General features: G+C 33.0%; 2 protein-coding genes across 2 annotated transcripts; one reads left to right on the top strand and one right to left on the bottom strand.

The window, feature by feature from the left end:
• Positions 1-5,112: 5,112 nt before the first annotated feature.
• On the top strand, positions 5,113-6,380 carry LOC145046392 (uncharacterized). Its single transcript, XM_078994680.1, has 2 exons — positions 5,113-5,137; positions 5,899-6,380. The coding sequence occupies exons 1-2, from the start codon at positions 5,113-5,115 to the stop codon at positions 6,378-6,380; spliced, it is 507 nt and encodes a 168-aa protein (XP_078850806.1).
• Positions 6,381-8,901: 2,521 nt separating this feature from the next.
• LOC145046399 (sodium/calcium exchanger NCL-like) lies at positions 8,902-12,545 on the bottom strand. Its single transcript, XM_078994690.1, has 7 exons — positions 12,066-12,545; positions 11,109-11,294; positions 10,825-11,006; positions 10,573-10,718; positions 10,217-10,493; positions 9,814-10,122; positions 8,902-9,674 (listed from the first exon to the last, which is right to left on the bottom strand). The coding sequence occupies exons 1-7, from the start codon at positions 12,460-12,462 to the stop codon at positions 9,426-9,428; spliced, it is 1,746 nt and encodes a 581-aa protein (XP_078850816.1). The 5' UTR covers positions 12,463-12,545; the 3' UTR covers positions 8,902-9,425.
• Positions 12,546-15,407: the final 2,862 nt, after the last annotated feature.

The following is a 15,407-nucleotide window of genomic DNA, read 5'->3' as shown; positions in this document are numbered from 1 at the left end:
AAAACCTATAATTTCACTCCAAACACTTGTAAATTTTGTTAGTGATTAGGGTTTAAGCCTAAGACCTTTAGGGTTTAGATTAGTTGTCTTCAGTTAATTTTTGGTTTTTGCAGTTTCATCGTCCCCTCCCAATTAAATTGCGGGGTGATGTTAGTGACTAGGGTTTAGGCCCAAACCCTTTAGTGTTTAGATAATGTCTCTTATATATCCTTATTTATGTGAGATATAAATTCACTATTTATCAATGAAACATTCTATTATACTCATATAAATAGGAGCACATAAGAGACATAATCTAAACCGTAAAGGGATTGAGCCTAAACCCTAATCACTAAAAAAATTGATTCAGCCTCCCAAAAACCATTGTCGAGTCATGAATGAATTTAATAGTGGAAGACGATAACCTATTAGAAATGGTTGAAAGTTGTCACACCCCCGAACCAGACGGCGGAAACGTCCGGGGGCTTGCGCGTGACTTCATCTTGAAATATCATTACAGTGAATATAATTTAAACATAACATCATCATCATCACACATGTAATATTACAACATTCATTGTTTACATCGAGTATTGTATTTGAATATTACATGCCAAAATAGTAAGAGGATGATGAAACAAAATATTACACAATATCCATTAGTTTGTTTCATTCATCTTGCTTCAATGGTATCCTGAGAATACAAGTTATTTTGAAAACGGTCAACATAAAAATATTGGTGATTTCATAAGCATGTTTGAGAAAATGATTTGTATAACTTTGAAAACCACCAGAAAATCCGATATTTTCTGAAAACTGTTTAGTGTGTTTGTGTTAGATCTTGTATTAATGCATGTATGCTATTGTTTATTTGACTAAAAAGGTAAAGAGAATGTAGAGAGAATGTAAGAGCATGTAAAGAGAATGTTCCCAGACAACCCGACGTTGCCTAAAAAAAAGAAGATGTCTTCCGTAAACTTCATAACGTTAATTCCTCTAAGCGATCCGTCATAACCATACTAAATAATGACAATTTCACCTGTCTTGGCGTCGTTGGATGCCGACGGAAAATAGAATAAGGTTTTCGTCACCCTAGACTGAGTAAGTCTAACTGTAGCGAACAACTGAGGTGTGGGGTGTCAACCCCGTATAGATCTATACACAAATCCCCGTTCTCCCTCCAGGAGACTCTGGTTATAACTACAGGCTACGATCGTACACTTAATAGGTGCCAACCGATAAAAACTTGCTAGATCCTTAATCGAATTTACGCGAAGAAAAATGTATAAACTCATTCTAGGACCAATGATCCATGCAAGTGAACCACTAAGGCGTCACTAAACATGTAAATCATTTCAAGACCCAAACGGAATGAGATTATATAACATGGGCCCGAAATATATATGAAAGGACAACTAAGGCCCATTTCACATATAAAGTATTTACAGGCCCAAATAGCACACAAATAGTATCCAAGGTCCGTCGCACATGTTAATGAGTCAATGAGGCCCAATAAACATATAAATAGTATACAGGACCTATCACACATAGAAATGGGTCACTAAGGCCCAATAACCTAGAAAATGATCAAATTAAATCCATTTGTTGGTTTATCATTGGTTTTAGTTCAAGTATTCACTAAAATAGCATAAAAAGAAGAACGCATATAAAACCCATTCCCAGGCCCAATAAACATGTAAGTGGACCACTAAGGTTCACTATACGTGTCTATTATTTCCAGGCACAAAAGGAATGTGAAAGTCTATCCTAGACCCAATATACATGTAAAAGGACACTAAGGCCCACTAAACATGTACATTATTTCCAGGCCCAATAAGGATATGAATATCGTTTTTAACCCGTTTGTTATTGTTTTGTTTATCTTAGCTTGATTATTTACAAAGTTGATATAAAAAGCCCACCTTTTGTAAAAATGACGTTCTTGGCCCAATAAGCCAAAAATTTACAATTAAGACCCAATTTTTGTAAGAATAACACTTTAATCTCCAATTTTGTTAAAAACTTGTGTTGATGACTACTTTGTGGTAAAAATAACATTTTAAACCCATTTTTGTCAAAAATATCATTTTTGGCTTGGTTTTTGTGAAAATACACATTTCTTGGTTTTTGAGCTTTTCCGACCTAGTTGTTTGAAAACTTGTAGAAAAATCATCGTAAGTCGAAATTTCGATCCGTAAACTCTCAAAGTTTAGAAATTTTGTCTAATTTGTTCACAAATTTTCTCATAATTTTTAATAGTTTCTAACAAGTGTGAAATTGCTCATCTTCACAGGTTGGTCCGAAATTATTTCAAATATGATAGACAGTTTTGTAAAATTCGCCAAAAATTATAGAAAAATCGTATGAAAACGTGCGAGTAGTTATTTTAAAGGCATAAACCTGAAATTTATCCATGTAAAGCAGTTTTGAAAAATACTTCCATTTGGATGGTCAAAACAGTCCGAGATTGGACCAAAACTTTTCTGTCAAAGGTTGTTTCGTGAGTTTAGTTTATAGATCTCTAACCACAACACTCATTTTTGCTATATCAAGTGTATAAATCCAGTATATACTAGTTTACATGTATTATGTTTGATAAAACATACTTCTCTCAAGATTCATATAAAGATCCAAGTGATAAAGTTGAAGTTCTTGACATATTTTTAGATTAATGAAGAAATCAACACATAATCACCAAATAATTCATGGAAAACACACATAGTCATGCATATACACATAGATCTACACAAAGCAACTTGTATTCTCCCCCAAAAATCATATAAAAACAGAAAACAAGGGGTATGAACTCACCTTTGCTTGGATATTTCGGTTAAGAAGAAGAATGGAAGAAGATGATGTGATTTTTGGTCCTAGTAAGCTCCTTGGGAGGTTTTTGGGCTTGGATGGGGTCTAAGATGTAAGATCACGAAATTTCATGTGTTAAGAGGAGATTTTTGAAGTAATAAGGAAACTAAACCATGGATCTAAGCAAAAACTTACCAAGGATGATGATTTTGGTGAAGAATCCTCTTGAAAGCACCCACAAATCTTCGAAATTTTGATGGAAGAAAGAGGAGTTCTAGAGAGTGTTTTGTAGTAGCTTGAAATAAGAAAATGGAGGTGGGTGGTGGGTGTCTTGGCCGTGAGTAGAAGAAAAGAGAGAGGGAGAAGAGATAAGCTAGTTGCCTTGAGACATGGGATTGGTTAATTACATGGAGGGTAATTATCATGGAAGACCATAAGTTAAATTTGAGGTGGCACCATTTAACCCCATGCACAATCTTATCTATTTATTATTATTATTATTATTATTATTATTATTATTATTATTATTATTATTATTATTATTTGTTTTGGGCCGAGAGTTTGGGCTAATAAGGGGGAAATGGAATAGTTTGGGCCCATTCTTGATCTTGTTCGAATTTATGAAGCCCAAAAATTAATTTTCGGCCCATTGGGCTCTTAAGGAGGCTCACGGCCCAAAATGGTAAAATAAATGGGTTTAGGGCCCATTAGGGGTAATTAAATCCCTTTATGGCCCATCATGACCCAAAGTAGTCAAGTTGAAGGTTTATTGGTCCATTAGGCCCAATAAGTGAATTTTAGTTTATAAGAAACTTGAACCGGGATTTCTAAGGTTTCCAACCCTTAGTTGAACATATGCGATGTATTTGAACGAGGATAGAATATAGTATTCACTTAGATTACAAGCCTTACAACAGATGATGGTTTCATGAGAATAGAATTTTCTAGCAAAATGCCAGTTGTGACAAAAGTCTCCATTTCAGCTTCAATAAAAGAGCTCGATTATCAGCTAACAAACCACCGATCTCCAATCCACTCACTTTTTTAGAGGCCGTGATTTTCTTCTACTAAAACCCACAAAATCTCACAATCTCTAATATCATCATCCCAATTTTGTTTTGCACATAGCAAAACCATGAGATTTACGCCTTGTTCCCGAGTTCCATTTATGGAGAGAAATGGAGGGATATGGAGAGAAAGTGAGGGATGTCGAAGGAAACCCGTGTTCCCGAGTTTAATTGACGGAAGGAAAGTGAGGGGAAAGAGAGGAAAATTGAGGCATATTTTCCTTCCAAATTAGATGGAAACAGGAAGAAATTTGGAACATATCTTGCATTCTTCTTATTATGGACCATTATACTCTCAACCCTATTTAATAAATCACGTAGTCGCATATTGTTTTCTTCATACGTCTATCGTTTTCTTCATCTTCCTTTTCAATTGCATATTGGTTTCAGTGGTTTGCCCATCGTCTTGCTCAAGTCAATTCTCTCCACACCCTCTAATCAGGTATTTTTTTTCTTCTTCATATTATGTATGAAACCACGACTATTGCTGCCATGTGACTTCAATGTGTGTGTGTGTTTTTACTTTTTTTCTGTTTAGAAACATGACTTCACTGTTTGATCTTTAATTATAACATGACTATTGCTACCATGTGACTATTGCTGTCACGACTATTTAATTGATGGACATATTATTCAATTGCATTATTAAGAATTATAACATAAATCACAAAATCCACACCACTTGTTGTTTATCTTAGACGAGTTAGTGGTGACAAATAACAAGAATCTTGTTTTCCTGTTGTACACAAGGACAATCTATGAATACACTTGCTTTCTTGCATTTTTTTTTATTTTGTCCAGTTTTGTTATAAACTAGTTGTTGAAGAAACTTAGGAATAAAACAAAACATATATTTGATTCTCTAATACTTGCTTGTGTGCATGCATGGATTTTTTTTTTTTATTTTGCCAAGTTTTGTTATAAATTAGTTACTAAAGAAACTTAGGAATAGAAACAAAACATATATCTATGAAAACAATTTTTTTTATTTTTCCCTGTTTTGTTATATTGAATTTAGTTCAACTTCTTCAATTATTTGTTATATGTTATAACCTTAGACTGTTTAAGTGTATCTTTTGACAGCTGTATTTAAATCCAAAAATTTGTTTCTTTTTCTATTTGACAGCTAAAGTTTTTGATTTTTTTTCAACCCGGTTTACACAATTCGGTTCCTAATATATTATAGCATTTTTTTATTAAGGCAATTTACATTGGAAATATACCCAATTATAGTATTAGGAAAGTGACATGGCCAGCCAAGATGACGATGGGGAAACAAGACGAAGGTTAGTGGTTACTATGATGTTCATGGCCATTATAATACATCGTAGACTTTCGAAAAAAAGTAATCATAGTATACTAAGTAAGGAAGAAATGTTAAAGCGTCAACTTGAACGGGAATGACTATTACACAAACTTGTAAAAGATGGGAAATATCGTGAACTTATTCGTGTGAGTGAGCATGCTTTTAGAAAGTTGTGTACTATTTTACGATGTGATGGTGGACTGCGACCTATGCAACGAATGTCTATTGTAGACATGTTGCAAGGTTTCTGCACATCGTAGGAAACGATATAAGAAACACAATGCTCTCTTTCATGCATGGGTACGCTAAATCTACAACAAGTATGTGCTTCCATAGAGTTCTTCGCACAATTATAGCATTAGAAAGTTACTACATTTAACAACCTAAAAGTGATGTTGTCCCAAAAGAAATTCAAGAGAAAAAAAGATTTTATCCCTATTTCAAGAATTGTATAGGGGCAATTGACATGACACATGTTCGTGTAAAAGTACCTAATAGAGATGCCCCTAGATATTGTGTCGCACGGGTTACCCTACCATAAATGTTTTGGCCGCATGTTCATTTGATTTGAACTTTACTTACGTTTTATTTGGGTGGGAGGGCACTGCCTCAGACTCAAGGATAGTGAAAGATGCACTTAAAAGAGACGATAAGCTACTAATTCCTAGGGGTAATTTTTGTTAACTACTTTAATTTTATGTACATTCTTTTATTAGAAAACTAATTACATGTTATTTATAGGTCGATATTGTTTGGTAGATGGTGGTTTGCCTCATACCAGTGAGCTAATGACACTATATAGAAGTGTCAGGTATCATTTGAAAGAGTATTCTGCTCACCCCTCAGTGAATGTAAGAGAGTTGTTCAATCTTCGACATGCTTCTTTACGTAACGCAATAGAACGTGCATTTGGTGTTCTAAAAAGAAGTTTCCCAATCGTTAGAAGTACACAAGAACCTTTTTACTCGTGTGACACACAATCAGACATTTTTGTGGCATGTTGTATCTTACACAATTTTTTACTAGACAAAGATCGTGACAAAAAACTTGAATATGAAGTCTTACAAAAGGTGTTGGATGAACAACCACAACAAGTGAGACATGATGTTAATAACGGATGTTTGCGTAGTGATGGGGCTGAGGAATTGAGGAACGCTATTACAACTCAAATGTGGAATGATTACTTGTTGAAACCAAACAATGAAATAAATATGTCAACTTAGTTTTATAATAGATCAATAATTTGTCGGTTTTAGTTCATTCTGTTATTTTAGTTTATTTTTGTTATGATATTTGCAATTTAATTTTTATGGTGATATTTATATTATGAACCCTCTTTTTTATATATATTTGTCTAATTTTTTGTTTAACAATGTATGGTTCATTTTACTTTCTTTGTATGTACAGAGCAATTATGATCAAAAGGGCAGCTGATGGAAGTGTAGTGAAAAAAGAAAATTTGATATGAACAGATCATATGAATAATGTTCTCGTTGAAGCTCAGGTAAAGGAAGATCGACTAGGTAATCAGGTGCATGGTACATTCACTTCACAAGCATATGCAAACATAATTGCAGAGATGAGTAAAGAGTTTAACAGATCTATTACAAAAGATCAAATAAAAAAACCGAATGAAAACTTTAAAAGGTAATTTTAATAAATGGTATGACATGTATCAGGGTACTTCGTTGAGTGGGTTCTCCTAGAATTCTCAAACAACATACATCGAAGCAGAGGAGGAAGTATGGGAAAATTAATTATTGTACGTGTTGGTTTTACATTTGATTTATTGTTATATTTTTTGCACCACTAACTTTACTAATTAATTTTTGTGTTTGTTTATAAACAGGCAACCCCTAACGCAGTTGCATTCAGGACCAAATTTTTTTCAAACTATGATCAGTTGGTGATGTTATTTTCAAATGATAGAGCATCGAGATCAAAAGCGGAAACAACAAAAGAAAAATATGCCCGGTTAAGAAAATCCATAGAAATTAAAATAGAAAAAGTTGATAATGTGGATAAGCTAATAGCAAATAATGAGGTAATTTTGGATAAAGAATACAAAGATGATGATGAGAACATTCAAATAGTATCAGCAATGGATGTTTCACCCGGTGATAGTTCAAAGGCTAAGAAGCTAAAAAGTTTAAAAAAAAATAGAAAGAAAACTTCAAGATTAAAATGAAGTAGTAGCTGAACCTGAACTTGAACTTCAACCTCAACATTAACCTCAAGCACAACCAGAAACTTTTGAACACACTATTGCGCAAACATTTAAAGAAATCGTTGATGTTATGAGAGAAATGAATAAATCACGTGACTATATTGGTGAAGAAATCGAGAAAGAATTGGAGTTGATGGAGTTGGATGTTGATGAATTTGCAGATGTTTCCATATATTTGTCGCTAAATCAAGCCGATGCTAGGACAATTTTAGTTCTTCAATGAAGATGACGAAGATATTTCTAAGAAAGATGATGGATGGAGCTAAAAATTGAGTCATATCTTGAAGTTTTATGGTTTTTATAGTAGTTTGCATTGAACTTCATTTATAAAGTTGGAATTTTGATTTTCTAGTTTTTCTTTGTTGACTTGAGTTTATTTCATTAGTTTGGTTGTTTGATTAAAAAGTTTTTGATTGATTTTGATTCCCACTTTAGTTGATTCATATTGCTTATATGTTATAAACATAATGTGTAAATAGGGGTATAATTGTAATCTTATTAATTTTCTTTTCTTTTCCCTCCTAACTCAGGAACACATAAACTTATAATTTTCCTTTCATTTCCTTCGAACTCGGGAACGGAATAAATAAATTTTCCTTTCCCTCACTTTTCTTCTATCAATATTTTCATTCCCTTTCTTGTAATGAATTAAAAAAAACTCGGGAACAAGATGTTAGAGTGGTAATAGGTACTTTAATCAGGAAAATGAAATATCATCCCACCCTTTCAAGCACCACCTAAATGCCCCCATAGATAAAGCTTTCACTTTCTAATTAAAATTATTTGAGAAAACTTATCTATAATACAATTCTATCGGCCAATACATGTCATATTACCACCAATCGGAAGGCCTATATAAGTGCTGAGAATTTTTGCAACTTGACACCTCATTGAATGTCACTCCAACACTCAATATACTAAAATTTTGATTAAACATTTTGAGCATAGCAGAACAACCTCAATTTTGAGCAAAACAAACCGTTCATCGATCATCCGTTCTCGTTTCAACATCATTACTTTTAAAAAATAGATCTAATTCTTACATTCAACAAAAAATTATCAACAAGCCAGTGGGACAAGGTAAATATTCTATCATAGCCCACATACTTTTGATATATTGAATTATCAAATCAAGAAATGCTTCACTCCAACATAACAAGATTAATTTAGAATGAATTCCAAGTCGTTAAATCAGCCAAAACGACCCAATTAGATAGAGCTTCATTCATTTTCACCTCTAGATTCACTTTCATCTTAAGGTATTGCTTCTATCCTGTCACTGCCACTCTTGTTCCCTTCACTACGAGATGTCATTGCTCCCAAAGAAGCATTCACATAAGTCTTATGACCTTCTTAAGCCTATGGCTGTCTATGTGGCATGGCATTAGAATGATTTCCTCCCATAGTACTGATTTGTCTCACATGTTCTTTTGTATCCTGAATATGATTATTCTTAACAAATCTTACAAATGGTGCATACATGTGTGGCTATTGATCCATAAAGAAGAAATATTACATGCAAGAATACCAACATTTGTATAAATTGTGTAAAACCAAAGTCCTACTAAACCTTTTTAACCTTTTGAACATATAAACACCCACCGCGTTCCCATATTCATTGATGAATTACCATTGATCATGAACTCCACATGTCAAATGGAAACTTGTAACATACATTGTTGTCGAATTTTTGATATCAAGTACCAAGTCTTAAACATATAACCAAGCTTCACTCTTTCCGATCTCTTTGTAGATTGACCTTAAACCATTTACACTCGGATCCAAAGCAATAATAACCTAGACGATTCCGAAAAAGCCAATAACAAAGAACACCTTTGTTTGCAACACATCGCAGAAGATCTTTTATCCAATTCACATCACGTGCTATAAAATTATAGCATTTCTCTATTACTAAAACTAATTAGCTACCTATTAAAATAATTACAAAGAAAGTTATGACATATACTAGTACATAACTAATTAACTAGTTAGCTTTAAGCTAAAATCAATATTTTACAACCAACCACAACATTGGTTGAATCTATGACCAACCATACCAATAGTCGAGAATGTATACAAGAACAAGGGAGAACGGGTAAAGAACAAACGCAATGAAACATGTCCAAAGAGGAAATGTCGTACGCAAACTACCAAACACACCCATCACAATGCAAACGATCACAATAACAAGAACTTCTGATGTAAAATCCCATGTTAGTCCTCGCACGTAAACAAGTCCCAAGAATACCGATAGGCAAAGCAAATTGTTCATTGTAGCAGACCCATATAACTGTGCCAAAAACATAAATTCAAAAGTCAACACGTAAATAGTCTCACGAATCTCTTTTACAAAACTTTTGTGTAGTTTGCTATCGCGTGTGTGAGATTAAGAATCTTTAAGACAACAAGAATCAAAGAAGCAAACGAACCTCTGAAAAAGTTAGCGAAGCAGATCTTTGCTTTTTGCGGGAAGCAAAGATGATAGCGGACACTGATTCACTCGAATTGGTTGCTATTGGCAACACAATGAACGAGATAAAAAAAGACGGAATATTCGTAGCAGAAGAAAACCCCCCAACAGCATCCACCAATGGATCAGCAAATAAAGCAGCAACAATCGTACCCAATAACAAAAATAGCAACGCCTTTATCGTTGTCCATTGAGGATCCTTTACACCATTCTCTTCATCATGATCACCCCCTTCATCTCCCAAAAGATAGTGTTCTCTCTTTGTTTCCTGTATTCAAATAAGAAACACCCACACATAATTAAGTCCATTAAAGTAACATCAGTATAATAATAATAATAATAATAATATTGATATTACGTACCTCGTAATAGTCATGAAAGTAATTTGTTGTGTCAGGACCTGAAACATGAGAAGCTAGTATTGTACTTTTGGCTTCGTCGATCCATTTTGTGATTCCGGATACAAATTCTTCAAAATCTATTTCATCATTTCCAGATGTGTCAAATTCTTTCATGACTTTAAGAACAGCATCATCTTCGTTTAAATTTATGTCGTTTAATTGCATTCCTACAACTAGTGCTCTTAGTTCAGCTTGTGAAAGGTGTTTATCTCCATTCACGTCAACCGAGTTAAACAGCCTGCGATAAGAGTTATTTAATTAATTAGAAGCGACATTAACATAAAAATAATTTTAATAATAATTGTAACAGAACTCACCTGAATAAAACTTCTCGATTTGGGTGGCCTTTATCATCTAAAAGTCCTTCGTATGCGTTTGTTTTCAAGTAGTTGAGAATTCTAGACCTTACATGCTTATGCTTTGCAAATGCAATGCGTCTCTTCTGTATATTAGGCTGATACACCTGGAGAAAAATGGATCAGAAATTGGAATGAGTTATTACATTCACTAATTGTTAAATGAAACTTAGGTTATTTTCTGTGATTAATTAATTATCCATTGATATAAACCTGATAAACGCAGTACGCGATTAAAAGACAAATGGTGACTATAAGTCCAATTAACACTGCCACGTGTCTTCCAGAAGTCGAATGCATGATTTGTGGGAATTGAACAACAATAAAAGGGAGCAAAGATACAGCCATTATCATTGCTGAATAGCTTGTCCAAATATCCGTACTCACACCAGACCCTGCGATATAATGGAACAGATAATTTTAATTTCTTGGATATATAATTAATTTTTGTAATAATAATTAACGCATCTAGAATCAGATAATATTTTTTAATGTACCTATTAAGTTGAATCCTTTTGTATCTTGGTTATCTATAGCAATTGAGTTTTGTAAATCGCATTTGCCTACGATGATACATGTTCCCCATATGACAGTTAAAAGCATGACAGTTGATCCAGCTAATAATCCCATGCCAACAGAGACTTGCTCTTGAGCTGTTTCTGGGCTTCCAGATAATCCTGACACTATATATAAAAAAAAGTAGATCATATATACAAAATATGAAAATATTAGAATTATAACATGTACAAATAAAAATGAACAAGGAAACAGAAAATAATGAGTAAACAATACACAATAAAGAGAAACACATGAAAACTGAGATACGATTTAGATAAAGAAAGGGAAAATAATCGTGAATAAAGTCTAACAAGATAAAGTTTTGACAAGTCAGCTGTACAGGTCATAAAATGCATATAAAAAATGCCACTTGTTCAAAACTGTTGAATATTCGCATTCAATAATTAATGCGTTAGTTAGATCAACCGAATATCACGACTTAAATGAATGACCCCTGAAGAAAAAGAGAGGGAAACTTGTTACTTGTAAGATACTTTTTTTGTGATTTTTATTTTGAAAGAATTGTGGAATGAAGGGCGTATATGTAAAATCGATAGCTTTTATTCGTTTCTTTGCGTGTCATCACAAGAAAAGAATCGTTATCCTTTCCTTTTTCTTGTTTATCTACCCTTTACTTTTTTTTTACTTCTTTTCTATGGAAACTTCCCACGAAGCAGCAAGAACAGTTAATTAGTTAAACTCAATTGTCAACATCAATTTCTTCTCTGAATCTTCGATATAACACAATCCCAAGATAACGATGATTTAACTTTATAAAACGTCAGATTATTCGAATAGTTAACGAGTAAAATTTGTTCACACTAATCAACTCCACTGCAATTTTGTAAATCGAGAAGGAAACAAATATTATGCGAATAGGGTTTGTGATTTTGTACCGAGAATGAGCATAGCGTCTGGAAGAGCGCCGAGAACAGGAAGGAAAAGGCCGCCGACGATACCCGGACCTAAAATCTCCAACATCAACTCACTACCAGCGGAGAGGTAAGTAGCGGCGATGAACATAAGGTAACCGTATACCAGAATGAGGAAGAGATTGCCAAATACGGTGGTGGTGCAAGGCAAAAATCCATAAGACTGCTCGCAGATTCCAGATTCTTCGGTTGAAGATGATGAGAATAGGAAGGGGTTAAGACGAAGTACACCTCCGTAGCCACCGTGAACACCGTCATTTACGATATCAGAGGAGGAATTGGTGGTGGTGATGAGACGACCGGCGGTTGCGGCAGTGAAAGTACTGAAGATAGCGACTATTATAAGAATATTGTGAGCCATATTCTTATTTGGTGTGACTGTGTGCGTGTGTGTGTTTTCGCTATTTGTACTGAAGCTTTGATGCAGGGTTTAACGTGTGGGGAGCGCGTATAAGATAAAATTAATTTTGGGAAGACGATTCAAAAATCTTCCTTTTTAATAACATATGATATGATATGACCCATCAACTTGCCTCTTCTTTAATAAACATTTATCATTTATGGTCATATAAAAAGACGTTATGTAGTATATTTTCTAATCGATCGGTAATATAAAACAATATTTACTTCGTACATGTTTAAGGCTTGAAGCTTGATATATAAAGACTCAAACGTATTATATTTTTTAGAGAAAAGAAATATTCTCTACTTTTTTTATTTTAGTTATATAAAATAATGATATGTGCATTCCACCATTTTTCTTTTTTTAATCTCTTATTTTGATTTTAAGACTTAGCTTTGTTATAGTAAATAGTAACAAAATATATAAGGATATTTCATTTCTCACAATATTATGTTATCTTTTATCTTCAATAAAATCATTATTTTTCTGATTTTGTTTAAACCAATGTTTTGCAAGCGGATAATTAAGAAACCCGGATGCGGAGCCCTCGTAAAATTTAATTAAATAAAATAAAAAAAAACAGTGATATTATTGATTTAAATTATAATACTTTGCATCCATAATATGTATAAGCATTTGGATAATTATAGGATCATGTGTAAGATACTTTTCAAAATATGTTATTTCAACCTATTGTCGTTTATATCAAAAAACCATATTTTCGATAATCCAAGAACAACAAAATCTTGATCTCATGCCTAATTAAAGATCCTAATACGAAAATATCTTATTTTGTTGGATGCTTTTCACAACATAAATTTGGCAGAGTAATAATATGTTTTCATGTGTCTCTCGGTACAACCTAACATCCTTAACATTTGTAATGCGCTTATTTTAGAAAGAAATAACACAACTTTCCAATGGTTCTTTTAAGCCGGACGGAGTGGGGGTGAGTGAACCGATCCTGCACACGTGCATACCGAACCGTGGGTGCGGGAAAGGAACCGCGGGAAGCAAGTGAGGGGAGAGAGTCCCGCTCTCTCCCTCTTCCAACCTTTGGCCACTGCATTTTTTTTCTTTCTTATACTCAAACGGCTATATAGCCGTTAACACACACACACACACACACACACACATATATATATATATATATATATATATATATATATATATATATATATATATATATATATATATATATATATATATATATATATATAGGGAGAGGATCAAATAAGAACACCTAAAAAGTTGAGAACGCGAGAACAGTTCTGGACCAATCATTTTATAAAATGTATATTAGTAACTTTATATAAATATTAATTATTGATTTCCTAAAATCTAGGGATAATGATTTTAATTACCTAACTATATTAATATTTCCTTTTAGTTAATAATATATATATATATATATATATATATATATATATATATATATATATATATATATATATATATATATGATTTTTCCAAAAAATTATTTATGACCGTTTCAAAAAAATCATCTAAAAAAATTAATATTTCCTTTTAATTTAAATTTGAAAGGAAAATATTAAAAATATATATATTATTTTCTACTATTTCACGTTTTTGTTTTTCAAAAAAAAAAAAAAAGAATAGAAATCCAATCGCAAATCAGTACACTTTCAATCATAAATGAAAACACATCAAATTACAAATAATTCAATCCATTTTTCATAAATTGAAAAAAAAAAATGTAAAATTTATCATTTTTTTTTCATAAAATGAATACCTCTAATCATAAATAAATATACTCATTCACATGAATACACTAATATTCATAAATAAATACAATCATTCACACATGAATACATTGCAATTCACAAATGAATACACTATTATTTATAAATTAATACACATTTTATCATAAATGAATACACGTGCTATTAATAAATGAATACAACTATTCACACATAACTACAATGTTATTCATAAATGAATACACGTGCTATTCATAAATAAATACAACCATTCACGCGCCCCCTTCAAGAAATTATTACCAAAAAATTCGAAAATTAGGATTGTGTGTCTTTCCATTGGTGCACCTCGTTGTCGCTTTTTGGTTTGCAAAATCTCTCCCATAAGGTGGGAAATTGCCCCCAAAAGGGGTTAGAATGTAGTTGTTGTTTCCAGGATCAGAAGTGGAGTCTCCGAACACCAAAATAGCAGAAACCTTGTGGTTTTGAGTAGACGTTTTCACGATAAGATCTTGTGGTTCATAAAACTTAATTCCAAAGCTAGATTCATGTATGAATAGAAAGAAACACGAGTAAAGAAATGTAGTTGATTAAACTTCATTGATTTATAGTCAAAATAAAAATAAAATAGAAGATAATCATTACCGATCGAAGCAACTACCCCATCGAGACCCCTTCCATCATTCCAGTCGAAAATGCTCTCACAAACATTTTATCGAGCACCTTATGTGCACAGTTCATCCCTTCTTCACGAACAAACCCTCTTGGCCCCATTGGTTCCCATTCATTCAACAAATTAAAGACCATTTCCAATTTCTAAACAAAAATGTACAATTGTTGAGAGCGATCCATGATTTTCGATTAAATACCAAATCTGGGTAGCCATGTGTTAAGATATTTGTATTTGGATAATAAAATTTCAAAGAGCATACCTGTGAACAATGCGTCCCTTTCCATCCACTAAATCTACCTGACTTTAGGTGAGAAAGAAATCGGAGGTTTATCTCGCTACTGTTGACTTTTAGTCAAAGTTACATTGTGAAAATATGCATCCCTAATAGCCTCGCTGATACAATGTTACCATGTGTTGTGAACGAGAAAACTCAGAAAGATGAGAAATCAGATGACTTACAAAGGTCCGATTAGGGCTGCGATAGATGGTGGAGCGAAGATGATGTTGCGATT

The sequence above is a fragment of the Lactuca saligna genome, chromosome 5, assembly GCF_052625555.1.
Source record: "Lactuca saligna cultivar CGN05327 chromosome 5, ASM5262555v1, whole genome shotgun sequence".
In the NCBI taxonomy this organism is placed as follows: domain Eukaryota; kingdom Viridiplantae; phylum Streptophyta; class Magnoliopsida; order Asterales; family Asteraceae; genus Lactuca; species Lactuca saligna.
Note: the sequence above shows the minus strand (reverse complement) of the source record. Positions and strands in the feature narration are given on the sequence as shown.